At 37.9% G+C, this 21570-nt stretch overlaps 1 protein-coding gene across 1 annotated transcript in view; it reads right to left on the reverse strand.

The window, feature by feature from the left end:
• Nucleotides 1-21570, reverse strand: part of LOC107716500 (piezo-type mechanosensitive ion channel component 1-like) — a 71350-nt gene that overhangs the window by 4571 nt on the left and 45209 nt on the right. Inside the window, exons 25-45 of the mRNA XM_016522979.1 lie at nucleotides 20315-20404; nucleotides 20120-20196; nucleotides 19322-19399; nucleotides 18308-18408; nucleotides 18093-18204; nucleotides 17882-17962; nucleotides 17399-17583; nucleotides 17208-17323; nucleotides 15965-16129; nucleotides 15360-15618; nucleotides 13147-13335; nucleotides 12483-12792; nucleotides 12152-12272; nucleotides 11079-11226; nucleotides 10597-10811; nucleotides 10311-10469; nucleotides 10042-10189; nucleotides 9380-9568; nucleotides 9195-9287; nucleotides 7962-8134; nucleotides 7745-7867 (exon numbers count right to left, since the gene is read on the reverse strand). Coding sequence (XP_016378465.1) covers nucleotides 7745-7867; nucleotides 7962-8134; nucleotides 9195-9287; nucleotides 9380-9568; nucleotides 10042-10189; nucleotides 10311-10469; nucleotides 10597-10811; nucleotides 11079-11226; nucleotides 12152-12272; nucleotides 12483-12792; nucleotides 13147-13335; nucleotides 15360-15618; nucleotides 15965-16129; nucleotides 17208-17323; nucleotides 17399-17583; nucleotides 17882-17962; nucleotides 18093-18204; nucleotides 18308-18408; nucleotides 19322-19399; nucleotides 20120-20196; nucleotides 20315-20404 — 3132 coding nt within the window. The remainder of the gene's footprint in view (nucleotides 1-7744; nucleotides 7868-7961; nucleotides 8135-9194; nucleotides 9288-9379; nucleotides 9569-10041; nucleotides 10190-10310; nucleotides 10470-10596; nucleotides 10812-11078; nucleotides 11227-12151; nucleotides 12273-12482; nucleotides 12793-13146; nucleotides 13336-15359; nucleotides 15619-15964; nucleotides 16130-17207; nucleotides 17324-17398; nucleotides 17584-17881; nucleotides 17963-18092; nucleotides 18205-18307; nucleotides 18409-19321; nucleotides 19400-20119; nucleotides 20197-20314; nucleotides 20405-21570) is intronic.

The raw sequence follows: 21570 nt of genomic DNA on the forward strand, positions 1-21570 counted from the left end.
GATTGTCATGCGTATCTTTCAGTGAAGCACGGTTCTGTGATCAGCAGTAAATCTCCATCCAAAGGCCAGAGGGCGCTCTCGCGCTGAAACTCCAAATACGCCTCGCAGAAGAAACCCAGGAAATCGCTGCAGCTGAATAAACAGACGATTCAACTGATTTCATTGATTCAACGTGACTAATAAACACACAACTACGGCAATATATGGTTTATCTGAGTTCTTATTATTATAATTTTCATTAAAATAAAGTACCGTATTGGCCCGAATATAAGATGACCCTGATTATAAGACGACCCCCCCTTTTTCCAGATGTACCTTTTGGAAAAAGGCTTTTTAAAAACCAAATCTTGTTTTTTCTCAGTAAAACACATTTTGTCTTCAATTATTTTCACAGTGCATTTTTTTCCTATTTTAATTTTTGTTTTGAACGTATGGTAAAAACTGGTAAAATGTACCAACAATCACATTTAAAAAATATACACTTTTTGATATACCATTAAAAAAAAACAAAAAAAGAGGTAGCCCATCTGAATTAGGACATTTAGGCTATCCATCTAATAGTAGCCTACCAAAATCTTATTAACAGTAGAAGTTAAATCTTACTGTAGTCTTCAAATCTGGGTACTGTCTTACGTTTTAAAATCACAAAGGGAGTTTGGTGCCATCAGGCTAACGTGACAGTCACGACTCATGCAGCTGTAAGGTTTTCTTTTTCTTTTGTTTTTACTCGCGATCTTTACAACACGCATTACATTACGTATTTCATGGCACACTCGTTTTATGCGTATTTGGCGCCACCTATTGTTGTAGGTGTATTATTGACATGTCAAAGTCTAGACCCTGAATATAAGACGACCGCGTTTTTTCAGATGTATTTCCAAGAAAAAAACATTGTCTTATATTCGGGTCAATACGGTAATAGTAATAATATTTTTTAGGAATCTCATACAACCAAGGTATTTTTTAAATTAATTTATACAGTTCTGTTGTGCAGCATCTTGCTTGACAGTGAAAATGCAATGTTTTGTTGTAAATTAATTTATTTTGTTTATAATAAAATAAATGTTGAAGTTTTATTAATTCATTTCATTAGACACCATTTTTTATGATAAATTTGTATTGAATCCTATAACACGGAAACTTGAAAAAAAAAATGGATAAAAGGATTAAGGGGAAAATATAATGGATTTCATGGGGCCCTAAATTAAAAGGTATCTTACTCTGAATATTGTGAATAAATATAGATATTGTATGAAAATTTTTTTTTATATATTGTGATAATATTTTTAGCCATATCACCCAGCCCTAAATACATACTTCATCTATTTATGTACATTTTGAAATGGGAACTTAAAGGTGCCATAGAATGGAAAACTGTATTTACCTTGGCATAGTTGAATAATAACAGTTCTGTACATGGAAATGACATACCGTGAGCCTCAAACACCATTGTTTCCTCCTCCTTATGTAAATCTCGTGCATGCAAAAGACCACTGAAAAATAGGCGAATCAGAACATAACACCGACTGTGACGTTACAGTTGGGATCACTAATAGTTACGCCCCCCAACATTTGCATATACCCGCCCATGTTCTATGCCAGCCGCCAGCCGAACCTGCACAGGCGATTCATCAGAAGTTCTGCAGGTATTGTGAAGAAACAAGCGAGGATAATAGCGAAAATGGCAGATCATGGAAATAAATGTTATGTTCCAGGCTGTGCAGGGGATGTGATGTGCAGGGATGTTTTGGTGTATGTATTCAGAAAGGCACGGAAAACAAATAACACGCGTTCTAATAAAATAACGCGAGCCATTAAAGGGACATGGTTAGCTGCTTGCTAATGGTAGCCTGTTACATTGAGCACGTGTGATCGCAAATCTCGAAAGTGAAAGTAAAAAGCGATCCTGCATTATGCAGCTCCCTGATGCCCGCATTTTATATACAGTATAATTACCCAACGATATAACTGCGAGAGACAGTATTAAAATATATATTTTCACTGTGTTTCCTTCCTGCTGTGTGAGATATTGAAATGAGCTGCACTGTGAAACAGCCAATCAGAGCAGAGATCAACATTGAGCCGCACTGTGAAACAGTCAATCAGAGCAGAGCTCAACATTATTATTCATGACCCTTCCAAATAAGGTAAAAACAGACCATTTCATTCTAGGGAGAAATCCTAGGGTTGTAAATGGACATGTAAAACCGTTTCTGGAGATTTTTTGCCCTTACCTAAGCCACCTGAGCACCACTGACAAGCATCTGATCTTGTCAAATGTGTGGTAAGTACTGCCGCTGTAGTTTACACAGAGCACGTGCGAACGCAAATCTCGAAAGTGAAAGTAAAAGTAAAAAGTGATCATGCATTCGCATATCCCCGCATATTAATAGTGGCTCCCTGATGCCCGCATTTTATATACAGTATAATTACCCAACGATATAACTGCGAGAGACAGTATTGAAATATATATTTTCCCTGTGTTTCCTTCCTGCTGTGTGAGCTACTGAAATGAGCCACACTGTGAAACAGCCAATCAGAGCAGAGCTCAACTTTATTATTCATGACCCTTCCAAATAAGGTAAAAACAGACCATTTCATTCTAGGGACAAATCCTAGGGTTGTAAATGGACATGTAAAACCGTTTCTGGAGATTTGTTGCCCTTACCTAAGCCACATACCTTCTATGTAGATATCAGAGAACAATTTAAAATATTGTATCAATGCATTTTATGGCACCTTTAAATACCTGCACATAGATCCTTGCCTCTGCCTTTTCCCCCAGCTTCTCCACAACATTAGTTTTTCACTGGCATGTCTCTTTGATGAGTGCATTTTTTGAGCCTATATTTAGTATAAGTAAAATACTTAAGTACTGTTAAAATCAGATACTCTAAGACTTTTACTCAAGTTGTTTTGGAATTGGTGACTTGTAACATGTAGTGGAGTAATTTTCACTGTAAGGTATCTGTACTTTTACTCAAGTATGGTTTTTAGGTACTCTTTACACCTCTGCTACACAATACTTGTATGTTTGCCTTAGGAACATTGAATGTAACTACCAGCAAGCTGCAATTGTCATACTTGGAGACACATAGGTACAAGTCTGAAACCATGTGTAACAGACATAGACTGAAACAGGTAGTGTCAGGAGCATCAAGAAACGCCAATCAACTTGACTCAATTTTTACCAACATTTCATTTATGTATGAGTCACCTGAGCACTTGCCCCCTGTTGGCTCTTCTGACCATCAGACCTTCATGATGAATGCTGGTAAATGGCATTCTAAGGCCCAATCCCAATTCTACCCCTTAGCCCTTCCCCTTTCCCTTACCCCTCCATTTTGCGCATTCACGTGAAGGGGCAGAGGTGTCTCGATTCTCTTTTGGTTGGAGGGATAGGGGGAGGGGAAGGGACAGATAGCCCTTCAAACGAAGATTTTTCGGGATCACACTTCACACGAAGGGGAATGAATTATCTCAGCGTAAACCGGCTTCAGCGGCAACATGGAGTTTACTTCAAAAACAGCGATTTTATCCTCTTGTTGCTGGAAAATATAATGTAGCAATTCAGTATTTAAACTTTTATTAATAAAAGTCGTGGGGCAGCGTTGACAAGTTTCTTTGCTCCTGGATGAGTGAACTGCGCGATATCTGATGTGTGTGTGTGTGTGTCTGTAAGCAGCGCATTAATATAGAACGGTAATTAAAGGCTCTAATGCACACACCAGTACACCAGTATAGGTGTGTGTATTGTAGGAGCTAGATGACGTATGATGATGTGTGACGTATAGTAGTGGTGTCACAATTCTTATGGGATTAGTTTCACCCCTACCCCTTGACACTTTGTTTAAAGGGACAAGGGGAAGGGGTAGGCGGAGGGGTAGGGGAAGGGGAAGGGGAAGGGGAAGGGGTATAAAATAGAATTGGGATTGGGCTTAAGTCCATTCAACACATCTTCTGCAGAAAATGTACTCCTGAGACAAACAGACAACTGGGCCTTCTCATGAATAGTACTTTTCTCACATTTATGAGGCTACTGACCCTGAGGTTAAGGTTAGTGCCTTTACTTCCACTATTATGTCTATTCTGGACAAAAATGTTCCATTTAAGAAAGTTTCAATTACTACAAATGACAAGACATACCATACAAATTAAAGATTTAATAAAAGCGAGACAACGTGCATTCTGCTCTGGTAACAAAACTCATTATACAAATTAAAAATCTGTTGTTGCCAAAAAAAATTAAGACAGCAATGATTCAATATTACAAGAACAAGGTGGAGGAACTACGCTGCACCAAGCCAAAGCAGTGGTTTAAGTCTGTAAAGGCATTAATGGGGATGGAAGAAGACAGGAGAGATGTGAGGTCTCAGGATTATAACATCTTGCAAAATGAGTGTGACACTTTGGCTAAGCATTTTGCTTCCGTATGGGATCAAGTTATCCACACTTCTCCTCTGAGGAAGATGTTGTCCATAAGCTGTCAGATGGTCGAATACCTCCTCTGAGTATTGGGCAGGTTAAAGCTAGACTCTGCAAAGTGAATGCCGTGAAAGCTGGTCCTGATTGCATTCCTCCGTGGGTCTTAAAGACCTTTCATGAAGAACTGGCACCTGTGTTATGTGATATCTTTAACACATGCATTCAACATAACTTTTTTTCCAAATCAATGGAAGGAGGCTATGGTTAAAGCTATTCCAAAAAAAAATATCAAAACCCAGTTTTCCAGCAGATTACCTCCAGATTTCATTAATCAGCTGTGTTGGAAAAGTGTATGAAGCAATCCTCAGAGATGCCATTCTGGACAATCTGGAGGATACAGTCACCAAGATTGCTCCATCACAACATGGCTTCATGGCGAACAGATCAACTGACAGTGCTCTGAATCAGAACCTACAATATGGCATGAAGCACTTAATAACAATCCCAAAATGGACATTCATGCTGTTTTTGTTGATTTTACTCGAGCTTTTGACACAACTTGTCAGTTACTTTATGCTCTGTCTGATATGCATGTCCGGCGCCCCTTTGGCAAGGCAAGGCAAGTTTATTTATATAGCACATTTCATACACAATGGTAATTCAAAGTGCTTTACATAAAATAAAATAAAATAATAATAAAAAAAATAATCACAACAATAAAACAAGGAATTAAAAAACTTTGAAAATGATTTAACAATTGATTTAAGAGGTTTAAAATGAATTTAAAACAGTTAAAAATAGGAAATCCGCAGATTAGATAAGTCAGCCGTACGGCTTAAGAAGATCTTAGACTTTCTATCACGTGATAAAACAGAAATAGAGAAAGCTACAGACGCACTGGTTTCCCGCTTGTTCTGTAAACATTTGTGAATGTTGCTGCTATTATAGCGGGGACCCGACACATATCACTGAGAGCTGCTATCAGTTGTTTTTGGTTCACCTACAGCAGATGGAGGGTTTGGGCCCTGGCGTTGTGGCAGCGGCCAGAGAGCTCTCACAGAAGGAGGAAGACAAGCTGGGGCCACAGGCTTTGATGGTTGTGGGGCCCGCCGTTTTTTAGTTGATATCTGGGGGCTTGCAGCAAAAGAGTGGGAAAGTTTGGTCCCAGCATAAACCAGTTCCTCCATTTTCTGTGAGAAGCTTAGAAGTGGAGATGCTGGAGAGAGGGATAATGTGTCTGGTGAGCGGGGCTGTGGCTCTGGTGTTTCCGGTGGCTGAAATATGTTGTCCTGGCTTACCTGGCTGTTTTCCAGAAAGTTGTCCTTGGGTGCTGAGTCTTGAAGCTGTTCTGATACGTCACAGTCTGTCTGTGATGAGCTCTGTGGGCAGGGCTCAGCCGGGATGTTGTCCATGAGCAGTGCTTGTTGTGGCTGCGTGGTGCTCTGAGCTGAAAGCCGCTGTCTGCTCGACCTTGAGCGTCTGTTAGTAGCGATGTTAGCTGCTGGCTGATCCGATCCATGTTTAATCACATTTGGGGATTCCTCACCCGCATTCATTAATGCTTCAAATCTGTTCTCAAGACGTATAGGGGGTGGTAGAATACCAGTATTCACAAGCCTTGTCATAGCCTAATCTGGGGTAGAGGATGCTACGGCAGCAATACAAGAAACTCATGACAATCTGATGTTTCTACTGCCTTTGGGTCTCGCTCCCTGTTTGTGCCATCGATTAGTGTGAAAATCAGTTTCGGCTTGTTCCTCTACACTTGGTATAAACGGTTGAGATTTACTAGATTCATGGGACTCACCGGCTGTATGCTGAGGGGGTCCGTGACGACAACGTCCGAACGGTAGCGAAGCCGGAAGCAGATTTTTGGCTCATTGTCAGGAGCTATCTGAGTAACAGAGCGCAAAAGGTGAAGTGGGGTCCCTGTGTGTGCAACTCTTATCCAATTCCAGCTGGTGTTCCCCAGGGGGACTTTTATCCCCTCTACTTTTTGTCATCTGTATAAACAGCTTGGATTTACATCTGCACCCGTCTATAATTCCTGTGAAATATGCTGATGATCTAACAATCACTGAGCTTCTACCTGGCCTAACTCAGAAGGCCTTGGACTCAGTGGCAGAGTGGGGACAGGAATTCTCATTTGCAATGAGTGGAGCTAAGACAATAGATATGGTAATTAGTGTCAGGAGAGATGATCATATCCCCTCTCCTTCTTCTCCAGTAATTTTGAGACAAGTAATCAGCAGAGTCTCCACTCCAACTGCTTGGAGTTCAAATAACATCTGATTTGTCATGGGATGCACACATCAAGTATATGATTTCAAAGTCACAGCCAAGAATTTATTATCATAGTGCTGCAAAGAGAGCGGGTCTCCCATGCAATGTTTAATGCAAATATACTTTCATAAGGCCAGTTGTTGAGTATGCAAGCCCAGTATGGGGTGAACTGCTTAAAGGTCTCTCTGATGAGTTGAGAGGGTACAAAAACATTGTTGTCAGATAATAGGTATCCCAACTTCTCTCCCTTCATTAAGTGAAAGGCGTGATGAGGCTACCATACGTACCTTCACTAACATACTTAAGGACAATTTGTCGCCTTTGCACAGCTTTTTGACTGTAGCTCACTTCGTGAATAAGTAGCTTTCTTTTATTCCCCGTGCTTTTGAATTGTTTTATAAATGACCTATTTGTGGTGTTTTGAATGTTATTTGACACATTTTAGGTTGTGCTTCTAGAGAAAAAGTAACTTTTTTTATGCTGCAATAACCTGCCTTGTCAACTTTTAAAATAAAACTAAACTAATGATTTTTTTTCTTTCTAGCTGATGAATGATAAAAATATTGACAGCCAATAAGAATCCAGAATCCACTTGACTTAAAAGAGCTTGAGCATTTAAAGCAACAGACCTTCAGGGTGTGCTTATAATAAAAATAATCGTCCATTAGTGAGGATGCAAATACAGTTATCGGGTTACACTTTAGTTTAGGGACAAGTTCTCACTAGTTGCTTATTAACATGCATATTACTAGCATATTGGCTGTTTATTAATAATTATAAAGCACATATTAATGCCTTATTCAGCATGACCATATTTTAGATCCCTTTTAGATCCCTAGATATTTTAGGTTGTTAGTGCCAATAACTTTATAATGAGCTGCAACCAAGATTTTGTAAGTGATGAGAGTGAACTGAGAGTGAGAGTGTCTATCATGACTTGTGCACCTCACAAATTTTACCTGTGTGAAAAAAATTACCATGAAAAGTGCATCTAGGAGGACTGAAATTTTTTTCCCCATGTAGTCACAAAACTTACACAGGATCCTTCCGGGTGCCCAAAAGCAGCGAGGCCAGGTCCACTCTGACTGGGTTCTTCGGTGACAAACTGATGGAGTGCCTGTCAAAAGTATGTTCCACTGTCCCACCTTTCCCCAGGTCCCTTTCAGACACAAACACATAATGAGCATGAGGTCCTGTACTCTCAACAGAAACAAGTTTAATTCAAAACCACTGTCTTTCTCCATCAAACTGACCTTTGGAAGTTCCAATCCAGACGGAGGGTCATGTCACCTGTGCTGCCAAGCAGCTCCTTTATTAGCTCCTGTCTGCTCGGTGGGCTGATCCGCCACACTGACCCTGAGCTGCCCTCAATGTTGGCTGTGACAATATCTTCATAGCTGTACATGGTAATAAACTGCATAGCCACCTGTGGACACATTTTAATATTGGACATTAATGTACAAGCTGACTGTTATATCTAGAAAAAGTTACAATGAAGTACAAATGTTGTCATATCCTTTTTCCCTCAACAAAAACCCAGCAGGATATTTCCATTGGCTTTTGGATTATTGCAGAAAATAAGAAAATAAGCTGTGACCAACAAAAGTTTATGATTCTTACAAATTTTGTTCATCATGATAATGAAAGTGAAGTGAAAGTGGCGTATGGTGTCCCATACTCAGAATTTGTGCTCTGCATTTCACCCATCCAAGTGCACACACACACAGCAGTAAGTAATGCACACACACCTGGAGCAGTGGGCAGCCATTGTTGCTGCGGTGCCCAGGGAGCAGTGGGGTTCGGTGCCTTGCTCAAGGGCACCTCAGTCGTGGTATTGAGGGTGGAAGAGAACGTTGTTCATTCACTCCCCCCCACTTACCCCTTTTCCACCAAGGCAGTTTGAGTGCTGGTTCGGAGTCAGAGCCTATTTCAAATCGGTTCTTTGTCTTTCGACACCCAAAGCACCAGCTCCAAACCAGGAAAAGTGGTTCGTAAGTAGCACCAAAACACTGTGTGTCTAGAAGTAAGAACCGCTTGCGTCAGGGGCTGGGGGCGGGGTTACCGTGACCAACAAGATGAACAGAAACTTTTGACCGCCATTTTTGAATTAGCAGCTAAACACGAACAACTTCTGAAAGAGTTTCCCTAAAAGTTTGAGTTAGAATAGTTTGCAAGAGTGTGATTTTAAACACTATGAAGCTGTAAAAGCAGACTTGTGAGCGTAAGAGTTTTCCTTTTTGACATGATGATGTTTAATGCCGCAACAACCTCTGTCATCCCATTTAGCAACCGGCTTTAAAAATGAATTTAATTTCAGAAATTTTGTGTATGTTTCATTTGCTGTCATTAAATTGTATTGTGCACATAATATAATTGTATAACATAATTTCAGACACCCTGTTGTTATCAGTATCACTGGGCAACAGCTATTATTGAGTGGGATATTAATGTGAGAATAAGAGATATTACTGTTGATGTCCACTTACAGCATTTTTTCCAAACAGATTGGAAAGATGATTGTAGTCCTGCTCAGTGAAAGGCTGGATGGACTGCTGCTGCACACTCATTGTGAATAAAGGCTGCATGAAGACACATGAATCAAATCTCAAATGTAAACTCCCGAATGATCAAAGTATTAAACACTCATAGAAATATTACAATTGTATTTTACCTCATAACCGCCAAGCTTGACTGTGACAGTGACATCAACAGGATGGTTAACCACACCCACTACAGATTTAACTAGTGAAATGAAGAGTAGTGGGAACCAAATGATGCAAATGAGGAAAAGAATGATAATGCCGCCCATTCCATACTTGACGATCTTCTTTTTCTTTTGCCCTTTTGGTTGTGGATATTTCTGCAGAGACAAAGTTTAAGCCCTAAAGTAAGATTATGTACACATCAGAATCAAATGATGAAGATATGACAATTTCCATGAATAAGGTACAAAACCTAGAAGTCGAAAATAGTGATCAACCTCAGGTAATCAAATAACATATTATATAAGCCATGAGATTTGCCATTTTTGCAACCCTTTTAACAAAATGTGGGACATGTCTGAATATGGTTTAAAGCACTGAACTGTGAAATTCTTAAAAAAAAATATTTAATGGTAGATTAACTTTATTTCAAATAATAGTTTATTAAACAGATATATTTAGTCAGTAGTAATGGGACATCGATGTATATTCTGTCTGGAAATTGCCACAAACATTCACTGTTTATCTAGGTTCATATGACCATATATACACCTGAATAACAAATGAAAAACTAATCCAAAATTTGAGGTATGGGGGGAAATTTTTTAGCATGCCAAAGAGGACCTTCTACCTTTTCTGTCTCTCGGCTGCACTTGATGATGAAGATATTAGCGTAGATGTCCTCTACACACATCCAGTTAGAGAGAGACAGTGTTGTATCTGTCCAAACCCAGTCCATCACTGCTCGAAGCTCAACTAAAAACGGAACGAGGCGGAACCTGAGGAAACAGATGAATTACATTTAAGCCTAATCTAAAATATTGGTGGTTATTATATCATCCTATTAGTAAATAAACTTTTGAAGAAGACACTGAAAAATGAAGAAAAAGAAGTATCCACCCTTGGAAAAGGAAGAGGTTGAGGTGATTGAATTTCTTGGTCAGGAAGTTTCCAAGGATTCGTGTAGGGTAGCCACAACGGATCTGATACGCTGACAAAGTGAAGTAGATGCACTTGAAAAAATACCAGAGCTGGGCCACTGAGTTATGATTGAACATCCTGTGAAAATAAAGAAAAATGATATACTCCTTGAAAAATATCTTGATTTTGATTTTTGATGATTGCAAAGTCAATCATCTGTGAATATTCTCCGATACTCAAACTGCATCTGAACACAGTCCCTTACCTCTCAGTGACAGCAGGAAGGATGAAGAACATCCACAGGTGGATACCGAAAACCAGTATAACCTGGAAGATGAGCTTTCCCAAGATGCTCTTCCGCAAGTAAAGTGCACGGTCAATGATCATGGTGCTGAACTGAATGAGGAGCATGACTAGAAACGCCTCGGGGACCTGGTCCTCAGACAGAGAGGAGGCTATGTCTGCCGCCGCCGAGTATTTCTGAGACAGAGCAAACATTTCACATTTAAATGGTTCTCAACTGGTTTCAAGTCAACAAGTCTATTTAATTTGGTATCCTAAATGCAGTTGCATAATCTTATTATTTGCATTTAGAGTTCATGTTTTAACTTAGAACAGAACAGACTCAACACAGTGCTTGAGAAGGATTTGTTCCAAATCATGCCAAATTATGCAATTCCAAATGCAAATCCTGTAGGCATTCCTTTAAGATTTTTTGACTAAAGATGTAAGATTTTCTTTACTCACTCCAAAAGCCCAGAAACCAAAGATGATGATGATAAAATCCACCACATCAGTAAGAAACATAAGAGCGTAGACATCAGTAGCTGCCCGATACTCTGCATGAAGGATGTTCTGGAAGAATCCACAGGTTGGCTTATAGACATTCTTGACTCTGCACAGATGAAAAAACACCACAAGATTAAATGAAAAACAGTCAAACCCAAAATATCTTATTATTTCACATCATGAATTCCACTACAAGATGAGCAGGGACCTGTGAATCAGCAGGGAACTGGTGATACAACATTGTGTCAATTTCTGGATCATGATATGTTATATACCAATATTATGTGTAGTTCTTTTTAAGTTCAGTGTATGGGTATTCAAAATATACATTTCAATATTTTCTGCAATGGACTTTGCACAATTATTTTCTTATCTTGTGCACAGTTTGGATTTTGATGGAATAAAAATAATAGTGACTTTACAATAAGGTTCTATTTGTTAACATTAGTTAACTACATTAGCTAACATGAATTAATGAAAAATACTTCTAAAGCATTTATTAATCTCAGTTCATTTCAACATTTACTAATACGTTACTAAGATCAAAAGTTGTCTATGTTAATTTTATTTAATGGACTTGAGCTAACATGAACAGTTGTATTTTTAACAGAGATCATTAACAAAGATAATAAATATAGTAACAAACATATTGTTCATTGTTAATGTTAGTTAATGCATTAACTAATGGGACCTTATTGTAAAGCGTTACCAAAATAACTGAGTGTGTGCTGACCAATGCCACAGTACACTTTGCCTTCTCGTAGCTTTGCTATGAATGGTGATCTACATTTTTTATATTAATGTGGAAAAACAAGTAAAATATTGCAACGGTGCAATACACAACAACACAATTTGTTTAATTCCATCCTGGAAAATCCAGCTAACTGGTCCAATCTGATCATTTATGATCATTAGATGATCTAGACGATTTATCAGGGCTGACAGACCATCATCAAACCAACTAGACTTTGATAAGCTGCAATGATCTAGTCTTTCCTGCTGGCTTGAGACAAAAGCAATAAGAATCTTACATGGATAAGAAAAGTCCTTTGAGTTTTCCTCCAATAGCATTCAATAGTTTTTTACTGGTGTCCACGCTGCATTTCTTTGACTTATTTTTCTTCTTCTTCTTAGGTTCTTTCTGTCTAGTGTCTGTGAGAGGATAGTTTATGTACATGTCAAAATAACACTACACATAATAGGTACAGGTACAGGTACAGGTAACTCTACAATCTTATAGACATAATTTAGGTATATTAAAGGGGTCATATGATGCGATTTCAAGTTTTCCTTTCTCTTTGGAGTGTATGACCCCTTTAAATATATACTTATATCCTGTAATCATAATCATATCCAACAGACCTTCTTCTGACTGTTTTTTCTTGCGGAAGCGAAGGAAACGACTCTTCTTCTTTCCACCCTCCTTCACTGTATCAAGGGTTTCTGTGGTATTTGTTTGTATGTCGGTTTCTGGGTCAGTCTGTAATTCAGCATCGGTCGGTGTTTCTGTCGATGGTGTCATTGACAGCACATTCGTGTCGGGCTCTGCCTGTGCTCGGCTGTCCTCTTCATCTGAGAGCTGAAAGACATTCTCATCTCTTTCATTCTTGCTCTTCTCCGCAGATGAAAGATTGCTCCTCTCTTCCAGAGGGCCGTCCCAGAGACCATAACGCTGAGAGAGTCAAAATGAAAAACGTTGAATCACGAACAAACTAGATGCCAAGTCCTAATATAAGACAAATGGTGTTTGTAGATTGTAAATCTTCACAGAAACTACACCGTCATGGTATAGCAAGATTGATTATGAATTCCATATAGAATGCCTTGATGTGTCAACATTGGATTTTATTTTTAAATTAGGCATGCAAAGGTAACTGCCATACCAATGCAAATCTTTTGAATTGGAAGAGATTTAAATAGAAACAATGAATGTTTTAACTCAGCTTTTAAGATGGTACGCATCTGAAATTTTTAACTAGTCTAGGCTTGTTTTTTTTTGTTTTTTTGAGCAGGCCAGACAGAATACCTGGAGAAGTGACCGGTGAAAGAAGAGGGCCAATAGCTGGAGCAAATCATAACGGATGTAGTTGTCAGTTTTCTCCAGGCCCAGGATGCGAGGAGGGAAGAACGGCTTGTCCTCATTTAACTTCAGCTCATACTCCGTATTCCACGGGAAGAAGCCAAACTGAAACAGGTATTTGACCACCACCATGACCTGCGGGAAACACAGGCCAGAGACACACAATAAGTTATTATTGTTCCACCCGTAACTGTTTTGCAAAGTTTTAAAGCTTTCAAAAGAATGTCCCTTTTATATAGAAAAGCATGTTCTGCTGTAAACAATAGGTCATAGCTTAACCCTTTAAAGCCTAATGTACCATATTTGATACACAAGGACCTCTAAATGATCATAACATGATCAAAACTTTGCTGAAAAAACGTTGTACACAATCGTCTACATGCCTTCTGTCATCTGATTGATAGTTTATACTTTTTTGAGCAGGTAAAAGGCCTTTTAGTGTAATTCTAAAAACCCTTCAACCCCTTCAGGTTGTGGTACATGTGTCTTTTTGCAGTGAAATCTTTGTAGATTTTTCTAAAGTAAACGTTAGAATAACTTTTATATTGTTAGTAGCATTTCAAGATGAACACTTACTGGACTGAAGAACCTTAAGAAAAATTGACTATCCATACATTCAAAACAACTATATATACAGGTGCATCTCAATAAATTAGAATGTCGTGGAAAAGTTCATTTATTTCAGTAATTCAACTCAAATTGTGAAACTCGTGTATTAAATAAATTCAATGCACACAGACTGAAGTAGTTTAAGTCTTTAGTTCTTTTAGTTGTGATGATTTTGGCTCACATACAGGGTTAATGCAGTGAAGCTGTTTTTGAAACATAGCAGTTGGTTTATTTATGGCCCAAGGTGGTCTACCAGCCTTAATCAACTTGACCAAAATAGTCCACTAGGTTAACCTCAGTCCCACTAGCTGGTGGTCCGAATAGTCACCAGCACCAGCATGAGCCAGCTAGTTTTTAAACCTAACCTCCCGAAGCATGATTTGACAATAGAATAGAAATAAAAATTTCATGAAAAAAATGTTTACTTTTTAAAGGTAGTTAAAATAGTGTTTTATATATATTGTATAAAATAAACTAAAAAGCATTATCATGAACACAATATAATGATAATATAATGAGCATTATATTAACATTTTAATTATTTTTTTTGTATTATGTGAAACATATGCGAACTGTGCTGGCAAAATGAGTCACAATGAGCAAATTTACAAAAATTAGTTATTTTTATTTTTATTCTCCATTAAAAGACTTTCAGAATGATGTATGATTTGTTGGAATCGGATGAAAAATGACTGAGTTACACCTGTTTTATGTCCATAGAGTCAGTAAAGTCAGTTTTCAGAAAAAACGAGTTAAAGTTTTCTGAAGGTTCCAAAGCAAAATCACAGAGCAACGTTGCATTTTTTCCCCCACTTCTTTTCTTAATAATTGCTATATTAATAATCACAATATAGCTATTTTTTATTTTATCTTTGTTATTATAAATAAGAAAATATGCACAAAAAAAACAGTAGAACAAATATAAGAAAGAAACAAATAATGCATTACCTTTTTCATTTTACATCTAAACAAAAGTATTCAAGTAAGAATCCCTTTAGTGTGTTCATTACAAATAAATTATTAAAACTACTAAAGCAGTTCAATCAAGAACAGCAAGTTGATTCCCTATTTTCTTTTATTGTTAGATTAACATTAATGAGACGGCCTATATATTAAGACCGACTGTAATGCACAGATCTAATATAATGTTACACATCAGATGCTTTCCTCCAACAGTTCCCCGAACGTTCACTTAAGACATACCTGATTATGTTTGCGTGAATACTTAAATACTGTAATTCTGTGTATATTTATCGGGATTGCTTGCTTCGGATGACAGCGTGAGAAACGAGCGGAGAAAAGTTACTCCTCTCAGAAAACATACAAATAAAGGTAATTAAACATCTAAAATTATTATCTGGAGCATTGGGATCGCTAGACGAAGGCTTAATGAACAAATTTTTGTGAAAACCTCAAAAACGATTTTTCACTTTTTTGCCTGTAGCTCAAAATTAGCCTGTGCGCATTCCGGCTCATTTTGCCAGCACGGGTTACATATCTGAATCAAATCACAAAGTCAATTTTACAAAGGTATTTTCCATTCTTCCCACCTCTGTATAGATGATAGCCGTCATCCAGAACCTCTTGGAAGGTCGTGGCACAGACAGCATTGCCCAAAGAAAGACGAGAATTGGCAGCACCAGTGAGATGACAGAGGCTGTCACCAGGTTATTGAGCACGATAATGAAATAACAGACCAGCTCTGAGTGGGCCGCCAGAACATTATAGAGCGCAAAGAGCAGCTTCAGCAGTCGGTTCTGGGACGAGTAGAACTCACGACTCTGTATCAACTCTTCAACACTGAACGGCCTGGAACAGAGAATACAGAGACAATAACTAAACTGCAGAAACATATAGGGTGCCAAAATGGCATTTTACATAAAAATGAAGCCTATTTAATAACATCAATAAACATTTTCTCCATTAATGTAAAGCAAAAAGGTTTTATTTTATTAAAAAGTTTTATTCACATAATGTGAAATGGGAAAAATAAGTGCTGTACAACTTAAAGAAGCTAAGTAGGAAGACATAGTCCTAAACAGATTTTCTTAAAAATATTATTTCTAACTCCAGACATATTTTTTTTTGAGTTTCACCCTTTAATAATGGCAGGAGATCATACAGTCATGTCATACAAAGCATTTGAAAGCAGCACCTCTCTGAAATCAGTTCACTTGCAGTTCTGGAGCGTCGAGGGCGGTGGGTGTGTTGGCTGTAAAAAGGTTCTGTATCAAGCTCTAATGTGAGTTCAGAGGACAGAGTTGTGCTGCTGAAGTCACGGGACTTTGGAAAACCACCCAGTGTCTCCAACTCAACCACACTGCAAAACAAATGGGACATTTGCTCGTAACTGACAGAAACTGAGTCATCCCACACTGAAATAACATTGGTCTAAAATCCTTCCCCACAAAGCTGTATATTAAACATCAAGTACTGTATATTCTAATTAGCTGTGATTGTCCTGTGGCACAGAATGTTTGGTTCCAGCAAATTGCTTGTCATGTCTGGTTAGAGCATGGCATAAAACATTTTTTTTTTTTTTTTTTAAATCTACTAAATCTAACATCCAAAAAGAAATGTTTTATGACACAGCATTGGAAAAAGACTGAGACCACCTTGAAAATCTGGGATTCAAAATTTTATTTAAAATTGGAAATAAACAAAGTTTTGTGATTTTGCAAAGTTATGATAAGACAAGTTAACATTTTAATATGCTGATTTTGTGCTAAATTATTATTGGTGCATCTCATTAATTGTGGTTCTTTATTTTCAATGATAAAATCAGTTTTTGCTGCTTAATATTTTTGTGGAAACTGTGATACATTTTCAGGATTCTTTGATTCTTTTTTAATCTTACATGCACCAAACCTTTGAATTGTAGTGCATCACGGTTTCCACAAAAATATTAAGCAGCAAAAACTCTTTTCAACATTGATATTGTTTCTTGAGCACCAAATCAGCATTTTAATAGGATCATGATGCACTGATTTCGGAAAATTGTCTGCTTGAAAATCATCTTTGCTATCAAAGGAATAAATTACATTTTAAAATATATTGAAATAGAAAACAGTTATTTTAAATTGTAATAATACTTCACAATATTACTGTTTTTACTGTATTTTTGATAATAATAAATCATTTCAGCCTTGGTGAGCATAAGAGACTTTAAAATATTGTGGGAAAAGCTCCTGGAATATTACCAGATCACAAATCAGTTAAGTAAACTGGTGATAGTGACCATTTAAAGTCGTTGTACAAAAGGTCATTTGTATATTACAGATGAGCAAACGCTCTAAAAATGACATTATCCAGATGAAAACATACACTTTTGACAAATTCCTGGTTATGTACACATACTATCCATGTAGGAAACTGGCTGCTGGGCAGGCCAGACTTACTTGACATTACTGTTGAAGCGAACATTGTCTGTGTCAGTTTCATCGAGACATGTCTCAACAGTGAGATTCTCACTGTCCTGTGATATCTGATCATCCATGGGCTCTCTGGAGGGTCTCTGTAGAGGGCACAGAATCCATGAGAACAATGCCAACGACGCATTGGATAATGTTTGAGTGAGTGAGTTACTTACCTGGCTGATGTTGTGAATGAAGAGGTAGCGCTCCTCAGAGAGGACCATGGAAGTGTCTACATACTGCTTAGTGAGCAAGTTAAGCCACATAGTGAATCCGTCCACCATGGCCAAGAAAAGCACCCACAGGAACTTCAGTATGTCCAGAATCCTCTGCACTATATCACGGCCAGTGGCTTGAGATGCTGTAAAATCAGAATGATGCACTGGGATGTCATGTGAAATTCAAGCCTTTGCCCTGTTTTTCAGATGCTTACAGTTAGGTGGTAATACATCTCCATATTTAAAAGGGGCTAGAGTTATTTTCAAATGGCTGTGCCATTAACCTAGATATGTTATTATTTAGGTAGCTAGCTATACACTATATATTTTCATAATTTAACTAACTACAATTAACTGGCTCAGCAAAACTCTCCTCAAACTGTTGCTCTGCCATCAGAGCTAAAAGAGAAAACTGACCAGAAGACGACAGAGTTTGCTTACCTGCATCATCTCCTTCCTCTTGCATCTCCTCCACTTCTTTGGAGTTCCCATCAAAAACTGCTTCACCCTCCTCAGCATCATCTGCTAACCACCGAGAGAAATAGACAACTCAAAATTCATTTGTAAAATGATGAAGTCTGCAGCTGATTGCTTTGTTTCTCTGTCTATGTTTGTACTGCATGTTTCATATGCATATAGGTCAATGTTTAACCTGTAGCCTGAGAGGTTTGTTGTTTCTTTGCTTCCGCTCTCTGCTCTCTCTGCCTCTGCTGACGGTCTTTCAGGGCTTTTTTTGCGCTGGTGACCCAAGCCTGGTATGCCAGCTGTGGAAAACAGTTTATACACTCACACTTTACACACTTATCCCTATAAAAACTGCCTTACCAAATATAGAACAGAGAACAAACTCAATACAAAGCGTGTCACCTGAAAGGCAGTCTGTTGACGAGGCTTCTGTTCCTCCGGAAAGGATTCATCTTCCTCTCCGCTGTCAGACTCAAACATGTAGTATTCCCCAGAATTCAACACTAAAACAAAAACATCATACTCATGCTTAAACTCAGCTCTAGCAGCACTGGAGCACAAAACCAGTCTTAAACAGCTGGGGTATATTTGTAGCAATAGCCAAAAAAACATTGTCTGGGTCAAAATGATTGATTTTTCTTTTATGCCAAAAATCATTAAGATATTAAGTAAAGATCATGTTCCATGAAGATATTTAGTAAATTTCCTACTGTAAATATATTAAAACTTAATTTTTGATTAGTAATATGCATTGCTAAGGACTTCACTTGGACAACTTTAAAGGTGATTTTCTCAATATTTTGATTTTTTTGCACCCTCAGATTCCCGATTTTCAAATAGTTGTATCTCGGCCAAATATTGTCCTATCCTAACAAACCAAACATCAATGGAAAGCTAATTTATTCAGCTTTCAGATGATGTATAAATCTCAATTTCGAAAAATTTACCCTTATGACTGGTTTTGTGGTCCAGGGTCACATATGTCCAAATCCCTCTGATGCATGGTGTCCTCTACAGTGGACCAGGGTCATTAGAGTTAACTAAACCTATAAAAACTAATTTTGTGACTTAAAATAAAAGAAACAATATTTCTAATTTTCTTTAGATTGACGATGTATAAAATAAAAACCAAAAATTAAATATAATTTAAAAAAATTATTTATAACTAATAAAAAGGACAAAAACTCTACTAAATTACTCAAACTTTAAAATAAAAAATAAAGAAATAATAAATCAAAATATAAAAAAAAATACAATAGTTACTAAAAGATACTAAAATAACAATGGAGTGTACAGAACTTTATTATATCTAAACTGAAGACTGCCATCTTCATATGATAAGAAATGATTTGTAGACTCTGGCAGGGCTAAGCTTGATATTCAGTAAGACAGTATAGCAGCTGATTGTGAGCATACCAGTTGCATGGTCCATCCAAGGATACTGCCAACCTTTGGACTTCGATAACTGTCTCTCCTTCTTCTGTTCCTTGGAGCCTGAGAGGTGAAATATGCAAGTAATATTATGACTGATGCACACTCACAAGTAGCTCTGCACAGAATTTTCACTCACAGAAATCCTTTCTGATTTCCATGGAATTTGAACACAATCATTCACAACATACTAAAAATCCCCTTCCTTGTGCATATTTGTTTATTTTAAAAAAGTCATTATTTTCTCACAGTGTCCTAAGCATCCCCTTCCTCTTATTTGTTTATTAAAAGAATACACCAAATAAATAAAAAAAATCATTTTCTCAGTCTCATGCCATTCCATTCATTTAAAATTTACTATCCCAACTGCCAGAGCTCTAGAACTTAATTCACGTAATTCATGCATGTAATATCAAATGACACTGGTTTTTACATCTTGAAAGCGGTGCACTAATATTGCGAAGTGTAAATAAGATTTGAGAGTGATGGCGGAAGAAAAGAACGTCATATAGATCTGATGAGTAATCAAAAAAAATTTGTAAATAGTGATAGAATGTTCATATGTGGGTCAACCAGCATTTTAAATATTCTTGCTAATTTGATAATGCTTTCAGCTACCTACAAGAGTATAATACTCGGTTTAATGCACTTTACTGTATTAAAATCCATTCCATAGAATTCCACAGATTTTTCTACACAATTGGAACCACGACAATTAAGCATAGTTATTTCAAACCACAGCTGATCAAAGCTCTATTAGTTTAAATGGTAATGCATTTGAACCTGACGGCTGCTCCTCTATATCTGACGTTTTACGTCCTTCTTTATATTTCTGCTGTTTGTCACGTATGCGTTTCATCCTGAGGAAAAATAAAGATAGAACATATAGAGTGACTAGAGTTCAGGAAGGACATAGTGAGAGTTTTTGATTGATTTATTGATTATGGTAAAAAAAAAAAGGACAAAGTGTTAACTCACGATTCCTTTAGCTGCTGAATTGACTTCTTCTCTGCCTGCTGATGGAAATGCATGTTCTTTATAATACTGGCTCGGAACAGCTCGAAACCCCTTAATGCACACACACATGAAAAATCAGGTCAGAAAATAAATGTTATATGTTAGAAATACCCTAACTTATTCACTAAATCACTGTTTTTGTTGTATTCCACTCAACTTTGAAAGTCGAAATTTTTGAACTTTTCATACTTTGTAAAGTGCAACACAATGCCAATTGAAGTTAGACTTCAGGATGAAAACCTTTGAATTCACCCTGGCCTAGATGCATTTATTATGCCAAAAAAACAAAAAACAAAACAAAAACATGGCGGCCTCCAGGGAGGTGTACGCAGTTAATGATAAACATTCAAGCTAAAAAAATAATTGCATAATAATAATAATAATAATGAATAAATAATTTGCACAGATGGTATAATTTAACTTGTCTGTTAACAATCGTTCACTTGAAATAAAAATGCTAGCATTGCTATTTTGTTTCTTTATACATCATCTTCAGAGAATCAGACAAGAGAAGACTAGGATTGTAAGTCAGATGTATCAAGTAGGAATTTCTCACACCTGACTTTGAATGGAATGGACAGTGTGAGTTGATCCTCAGCAGGATCAACGCACGCAAAGCTCCGGGTCCTGACAACATTCCTGGGCGTGTACTGAGAGACTGTGCAGTGGAACTCACTGATGTCTTCACAGACATTTTCAACATCTCGCTAAGTCAGGCAGTTGTCCCCACATGCTTCAAAGCTACCACCATCATTCCAGTCCCGAAGAAGCCGTCTCCATCCTGCTTCAATGACTACCGTCCAGTTGCACTTATTCCTATTCTCATGAAGTGCTTTGAAAGGCTAGTCATGCACCACATCAAGTCTGTCCTCCCCCCCTCCCTGGACCCCTTCCAGTTTGCATATCGGTTCAACCGCTCGACCGATGACGCCATTGCCACTGCCCTCCACTCAGCACTCACACATCTGGACAAAAAAGGCTCATACGTCAGAATGCTGTTCATAGACTTCAGTTCAGCATTCAACACAATCATCCCTCAACAGCTCATTCACAAACTGGTCCAGCTGGGGCTCAACACTTCGCTGTGCAACTGGCTGTTGGACTTTCTGACTGGAAGACCTCAGGCAGTACGGGTCGGCAGTAACACATCCAGCACCATCACACTGAACACTGGGGCCCCCCAAGGATGTGTGCTGAGCCCCCTCCTCTTCACTCTG

The sequence above is a fragment of the Sinocyclocheilus rhinocerous genome, unplaced genomic scaffold (genome assembly GCF_001515625.1).
Source record: "Sinocyclocheilus rhinocerous isolate Xijiao unplaced genomic scaffold, SAMN03320098_v1.1 scaffold1411, whole genome shotgun sequence".
Taxonomy (NCBI): domain Eukaryota; kingdom Metazoa; phylum Chordata; class Actinopteri; order Cypriniformes; family Cyprinidae; genus Sinocyclocheilus; species Sinocyclocheilus rhinocerous.